This window comes from Cynara cardunculus (genome assembly GCF_001531365.2).
Source record: "Cynara cardunculus var. scolymus isolate 2C chromosome LG 9, CcrdV1, whole genome shotgun sequence".
Classification (NCBI taxonomy): domain Eukaryota; kingdom Viridiplantae; phylum Streptophyta; class Magnoliopsida; order Asterales; family Asteraceae; genus Cynara; species Cynara cardunculus.
The window spans coordinates 12,984,158-12,991,702 of NC_037536.1; the positions used below are offsets into that span (position 1 = coordinate 12,984,158).

The 7,545-nt window shown below is 32.3% G+C and overlaps 2 protein-coding genes across 2 annotated transcripts; both read right to left on the minus strand.

Moving 5' to 3' along the window:
• Positions 1 to 1,088: 1,088 nt before the first annotated feature.
• LOC112518063 (pectinesterase inhibitor 6) lies at positions 1,089 to 3,572 on the minus strand. The gene is made up of 4 exons (XM_025125623.1): positions 3,484 to 3,572; positions 3,277 to 3,376; positions 2,316 to 2,505; positions 1,089 to 2,188 (listed from the first exon to the last, which is right to left on the minus strand). Exon 4 carries the CDS (start codon positions 2,074 to 2,076, stop codon positions 1,501 to 1,503), a length of 576 nt encoding a protein of 191 aa, XP_024981391.1. The 5' UTR covers positions 2,077 to 2,188; positions 2,316 to 2,505; positions 3,277 to 3,376; positions 3,484 to 3,572; the 3' UTR covers positions 1,089 to 1,500.
• A 25-nt stretch (positions 3,573 to 3,597) lies between these two features.
• On the minus strand, positions 3,598 to 5,152 carry LOC112518064 (mitochondrial zinc maintenance protein 1, mitochondrial). The gene is made up of 2 exons (XM_025125625.1): positions 4,706 to 5,152; positions 3,598 to 3,925 (listed from the first exon to the last, which is right to left on the minus strand). The coding sequence occupies exons 1-2, from the start codon at positions 4,956 to 4,958 to the stop codon at positions 3,849 to 3,851; spliced, it is 330 nt and encodes a 109-aa protein (XP_024981393.1). The 5' UTR covers positions 4,959 to 5,152; the 3' UTR covers positions 3,598 to 3,848.
• Between the last annotated feature and the right edge of the window lie 2,393 nt (positions 5,153 to 7,545).

Genomic DNA, 7,545 nt, shown 5'->3' on the forward strand with positions numbered 1-7,545 from the left:
ATATATATATATATATATATATATATATATATATATATATATAATAACATTTAAACCAAAGTCTTAAGTACAAGATTTAATACATTGAATACAAGCTTTTAAAACATAAAATAAAAAAATCTCTTAATTACAAGGTTGTATGCATAATGTACAACTTATTTGTATAATGATTTTTCACCACAACCAAAAATGAAGTCCTAGACTCCCTTTTCTTCTACAATAGTATCAGGAGCTCTCATTTGGTATAAACTTTCTTTTCTATCCTCCCTATAAATCTTTCTTTTCTTTTCTTCAACATCCATTTTTACACATAAATATCACTGAAACACAATATACAAGTATTATAAGCATGTTTTGAATTCTTTAAAAAACTTTTGACCCTTTTTGTCTTGAGACTAAAATTTCTGGTTGTTTTCAACTTTTTTGTCCAACTCTATTGATGTTCTACCCCCAATACTATTTACCTTCGTCTTTTACTTTTTGTTTGAATTTCAAAATCAAATGGAAGAACAAAAAAAATCATTATTTTATAGTCTCCTGGTGAAGTTTTTGCGATTTTCGTGCTTTTCAGTTTTTTTTCTAAATATTATTGCTATTTGTTTAATTTATATTAATGGTGGTTTACCAGACATTTATCAACAAGAGTATATATCTTATCGAATAACATTATCGGTCATTAAAATGGATCATTGGTAAGCGTCTTTTACATGGTAAACATTTATCGAGTAAAAGTCTATTCCATCCCTCGGTTACCGAGTAAAAATTCTCGATCTTTGTTATGCCTCTTACTGGGTAAGATTCTCGATCCTTATCATGTTCACCGGATAACGTAAATGACATTCAATAAGTGCTTATCTGGTAAGCACTTTAATGATAACCCCAAAGTATTTGATGCAATGTCTAGGTGAAAATTGCTTGGATCTCATACAGATGATTATAATGATAATTATACAATTTTTTTAGTTAGGGGTTAATAGAAAAAATGGGCTAAATATCCTAAAAAAAATGACCTCTTCTCTCCATAGCATAAGTGAGGGAGATAAAATAGTCATTTATGTTATTTAGACAGTTTATTTAACACCGACACTGAACAAAAATTTAACCATATCCATACCCACAAACAACTTAATACATGCACACAACTTTCTCCAGCCTGACAAAATAAGCTTGGCTATCCGATTAAGCAACAAACGAACAGGTTTGAATGGCTTATCAGATAAGCTATATAACCTATTAAACCGCAACTGAACATATCCTCGTTGAAGAACCAACCGAACAACCCCTTAGACACGCAAAATTCCCCACGATGTAGTCGGATCCAAAGAGTCGTCGATACCACAAAATAACAAATAACAAAGATGGAAGGCATTGACACAATAGTTTCATCCACTTTACCAACAATTTTATGAACAATTCTTTATTCTAATAAGGGCAAGACAAAGAAAAGATAAAAGATTTTGCCAAAAGGGCATAATGGTCAAATGGGTCTTCACTCTTCACCTATGGCCCATCTGAAGCAAGTTTAGCCACAAGAGCAAGAGCATTACTAGTGAAATAACTCACTCTTGTAACCTTCCTTTCCAACAACTTAACTTGTTCCCCATTTTGCCCCCCAAACCCATCTAAACAAGTATCTTCATCAGTAAGTGCAGTACTCATCCAAGTAGTTATATCCTCCATCTGGGCATCAAATATCTCATCACTAAGTTTTCTAAGCACCCCTAAAGATTTGTGCAAATTGTCCAATGTATCTTGAAACACCTCCAGACAATCGAAAAGCGCCATTCGGTTTCTTCCCTTCAAGCGATTCCTCTTCTTAAGTGCAACTAAGTATCGGGTCGTATTTTTGGTTTCACCTATGGTGACGGAAACCCCAGCCCGAGCCCACTTACTAGGATCTTTCTTGGCAATGTTCGAGTATGAAGCAAGGGAGTGAATGCACAGATCTTGATATCGTGTAACACTACAAGCATCAAGGACATAGCTATCATCTCTTCCTGATGCCCATGAGCATAATGGGGGTGTTAGCCATGATAGTAACACAAATGTTACTAAAATAGCCGGGGTGTACGCCATAAAGAGAAGAAAACTTGAACGAAAAAGAGATATTTTTTAAGAGTTCCAAGGATTATTACCGGTTGGCGGATTGTATTCCCATATGGGTATTATGCTGAGTTCAAAAGTGAACCTGAAAATATAAGGATTTATATGAAGAGAAAAGGTTTTGGATGAGGTGGAAAGTGTTAAAAAAACTACTTTTTTGTGTGTGTTAGATATAGAAACAAGAAGAGGATGAGGGTAATGAAGAGGGTAACCTGAAAGAGAGGGCCTTTGGATGATCATGTGAAATGAGGTGGGCCTCTCATGAATTTCGAAAGATAAGGATCTGTTGGGATTCTTCTTCTACCATATTTTCCTCTTGCCCTATGTTCAAGGAAGCACGTAAAGGTGACCAAGTAGGTGCCCTGATCCACATCAAGCCAGACTGCATCACGGCAAGGAGATCTGTTCACGAGAAAGAGGACAGAAAACATTAAATTGGATCACTTTTGCAAGATTATAAACAGATACAACTGTAGCTCCACATTTAAAGCTCGATTACAAACATGGCAAATAGGTTATATATATACACTGGTTATATATAAACACAAACAACACACATGGGTTTTATATATACATATTCAATACACACATACACAACACACATTGTTATATGCACAAACATGGGTTTAATATATATATATATACCTACCCAGTACATAGATAAACAACAAACCCTTACATCTTAACGTTGTGTTCTCGAAACCTTTTTAGGAGGAAAGAAAAGGGAGGGAAAAGGATGGATAGTAAAACAAACTCGTGTTCTCGAAACCTTTTTAGAAGGAAAGAAAAGAAATTAAAACACTTTAAAAAGATTATTAAAATTACATAAAATACCCAACCTTTCGTAATAAAGAACATATTTTTAAAGGATATATTTGTAAAAAAGACATCTTTCCCTACCTTTATCTCCTATTCAAAAACATGAAAAATTGTTTTCTTTGTTTTCCTTTCACTCCCTTTCCTGCCCTTTCGAGAACACAAATAGAAAATTTCTTTTCTTTTTCATCCCTTCCTTTTCTATTCTTTTCTTTTCTCCCCAAATTCGAGAACACAACGTAAGAGTTGGGATCATGTGAGAACAACCCCTTCCAGTGAGAAGGCGAGAACACTTCTGAACCTTTGGATTAGTTGTTTTTTATCTAACGGCTAAAAAAATGTGAACCTTTCATCTACCTTCATCTGATGGCTTACAAAAATCATGGACCTTCATCATCTTCTCCTTCATCTTCACCCGTAGTCATCTTCAAGAACTTTTACATTTACCTTCAATCACCTTCGCATGCATGAATTTGTTAAAGTTTCAGTCATGGAGATAGATGAACATAAATGAATGCAGATGAAGGTTTGTGAATGTAGGCAGATGGCGGTCTTGGTTCTCACCAAAAAATTTCATTCTCAACGGAACCAAACCAACCCGGTAAAATAAAGTATGTTGATAGCTGATTTGTTCTTAAAGGACATCAATGCTGTCAAGATAATGAAGGTAAAACAAAGTAGTCAATAGTTTATCGATTCCATTGCAACAATGCAAATGATTTAGGAGTTATTTGGTTACAAATTCATGAACTGTAGAGGAAAAGCAGCTGAAAGATAGAGTTATATAAGTTCATGGAAAAGAAAACTTCAAAATTATGATGAATTTAAGTCCCAAAAATATGAGCACAGAATCACAAGAAAATAGATGAACAAACAAAGAAGCACTTGGATGGGTGCCTAATCACTAGCTTCTGTATATATTTTTTTCATCAGACTGATTTTTTAAGAATTTCTTCAGAAGGGATTTCAAGTGTAGCTCCTGCATGGTCCATGCTCGCCTTCACTTCTGCAGTAATAAACAAGAAGATTAACCATCAAGGAGAAGTAAACTACAGATTCATCAATATCATTCCATAGCAAGTACTTTTATCAAAACTAATCCACTTCTGTTTTCAAAGGGGAATAGTATTGATGAAGTAAAAAAAACTCACCCTATTATAGGTGGAAATGGATTCGTATGATTTAATTAAGCATTCAACTTGTGTACACTCCAAGTAAGGTGATTCATTCCAATTCGATAACTTTGGTTTTTCAAGTTTAGCATTGAGAATGACCATCCGTCAATTGTAACCAGATATGTCCTCATAGAATCTCTTTATTTTTTAAATGGAACCTAAAGACCTTTCAGATGCTACTATTGTGGTGTGTCCATTGCTCCTGGACAAGCTTGCAAGAACAGCTGTTTGAAATAAACAAATCTCTTACAGAAGCTATAAACTTTTAAGCCTCTTGGTTTTAGGTTTATCAGCCATTAGCAGGAACTAATTAAGCTGGTTTAGTGATTTACTGGTTGAATTGAGATTTTTATGCTGCACTAAGTAGCACCAGCCTTTTCCCCCTTTTGATTTTATTTTGGGGATTATATTCGCAATTGGGTGAGTTTTTTTGTTTACTTCATCAATACCATTGCCCTTTGTAATCGTAAAAGTGGATTAGTTTTTAAGATCTTATCACTTTTACATCAATCATAAAAGCTTTTGTAGAGTAATGAAGAACATAAACCAAAATCTGCGCAAAATCATAGCAAATCCATACAAAAATAACGAAAAAAATCGTGTAACGATACCGTAGCCGCCGCGAGAATTGAGCTTGGCCTGCACAATCATATTAGATATGAAATCAGAGGCTTCGCGTGCTTCATCGAGGAGTTTCCTAATCTCCGGCTCCGATGTCACATGACGGTTCTCCTCAAATTTCTTTCTCACCTCCGCCGCCGATCCTTCGAGCATCACCGTGTCTCCGGCAAATGATTTCCTGGTGGCTCTGAGTAGCGATCTGTAAGCTGTCAAGGCCTCCACTGCCAATCCTCTTGCTGCCATTGTTACTCTCGATTGGGGCTGCTATACTGTTATAGATCAGTAGATCACACCGCCGACTAGGAAGAATACATGAGACCACAACGCCGATTAGCTTTGAACATTTATTTTACAAATCATACCCTTGTGTTTGATCATATATACACATCACCCCCATAAAGTTTACATAATTGAAAACTTTCTCCCTAGAAGTTATATAGAACATTTTAATGCTTGCTGCTTTTCTGGCTTATATTATATATTTGAATGAAGATATTTTCGAATCGTGTAATTATTTTTTTAAATTATATTTATATTTCAATTAATTTAATCAATATAAATAGTCAAGTTAAAAAAAGTTTAATATATAGCGGCCCCATAAAAGTATGTTTAAAATTAAAACGCAACAAATTGCATGAAAAAATAATATATTTTAATTTAATTTTTATTTTAAGTAATACTTTTAAAAAAACTTATTTTGTTACCTAAGATGTAAAGTTTTAAATATTTATGTACGGTAACTGGTTAAAGTATTAACCAATTATCATGCTGATGCGACGAGTAAAGTGATATCCAACTCACTATTATTTGTTGACGTGGTTAGTAACATGGATTTTTTTAAATCTATAATTAGTCTTCAACCGGTTACCCGGATACTTAAATGTTTAAAACTTTGTATCGTAGATACCAAAATGAAAGTTTTGAAAGTACGTTGTCCAAAATAAAAATCAAGTTAAAGTACGTTACTTTTCTCATGCAATTGAATCTTAAAAATGTTATAACGTGTTTTTTTAAAAGAAATGTCGTAAAATACCAAAAACAAGGAAAATACTCCAACTAAAATTCGTTTGGTAGTTAAACTCAACCTCGAAAAGTTTGAACGGGCCCTTTCTCAACTCCAAAGTCCGGTCCAAGCCTACAGAAATCTGGACCGTCTATTTACTTTGACTTATCGGGTAACATTTTCGGCTATCAAAATGGTTTGTTGATAAATATTTTTTACCCCGTAAATGCTTACCAAATAAGAGTCATTTACCTCACTTACTGGGTAAGTTCTTGATCATTGATATGGCGTCTTACTAAGTATGATTTTTGATCATGTTCACTTAGTAAGGTAAGTGACATCCGGTAAGTGTTATAAATCCTGAACCAATATGGAAGGATGAAAATAACATTTTGACAATATGTTATCCATATAATTGTTCATTTATTTTGACAACTAAGGGCCACAAAAATAATAATATTAAACAGGGCAAAATGCACAAAATAACAACCTACTTTCATAAATTTCTTTATTATAGTCATTGTACTTTCAGTTTTTCTTATTACAGCAATGTACTTTCAAACTATTTTTTATTAGAACATTGTACTTTGAAAAATTTACCCATTATAGCATTGGATAACCTTTTGATTTAATTTTACCCATTATACTAGGTTTCCAACTTTCCATGCCACCTCATTGTCCACGTAAGCTGTCCACATGTACTATATTGATGTGACTTTCTTACTATATCATTGTACTTTCAAAATTATTTTATTATAGCATCTACTAGTTCTTATTAAACACTGTATTTTTAATTTTAATATTTATATATTTTACATGTTATTTAATAAATGTATTAAAAAAATTCCAAATTATTCATTAATATACCAATATCAATAAAACCAATAGAACGCAACCTATCTCGCTAACATTTTAAAAAAAAAATGTGTTTTTTGAAAAAAAGAAAAATAAAAATTGTTTCTTTTTTACCAAAAAATATTATATTTTAAAGAATATATTATATTTGTTCAAAAACTTTTCACTTGACTTATAAATATATTAAATTAATTAGACTTTTTTGAATTATTTATTAATATAATAATAATAAAAAATTATAGATAACAATTTATTTCGTTAATATTTTAAAGAGAATTATAAAAAATATGTATTTATTTGAACAACATAAAATAGGAAAAATTGCATTTTTTACAAACAAAATATATCTCGAAAATCATGTTTCATATTTATTTAATAAATATTTTACTCTAAGAAAATTTAATTTGAATGCAACTTAATAAGAAAAAGTAAAAAAATATTAAATGTTTTTTAGATCATAGCAATGAAAATGAAAATCACTAATAATAATTTGAAATATGTTTTAATTTTAATTTTAGTTAAGGGGCCGTTTACCAAATGCTTATTTGGGTAAGTGCTTACTAAGTCAAATTCCTTTACCGGATTAATAAAGCAATGACCAAGAATCTTACCTGGTAAATGCGAAGACACGAATCGAGAGTCTTACCCGGTAAGTGATGGCGACGACTTTTACCACGATTAACGCTTATCAAGTAAATTATTACATACGATGTCGTTTTGGTAGAGTAAAATATTACCCGATAAGTATGCAATAGAGTTTAATTTTACCATTAAGTGCTTACCGGGTAAGTGTTTAGGTAAACGGCCCCTAAGTCATCAAAATGATATGACATCTACATCACCTCATTAAAGCCACACAAGCAAAAAAAATCAAAGGGTTAACCGGTTTAAAAGGTAACAAGTTACCCATTGCTATTATGGATAGATTTTTTAAAGTACAATGTCTTAATAAAAAATAATTTGAAAGTACAT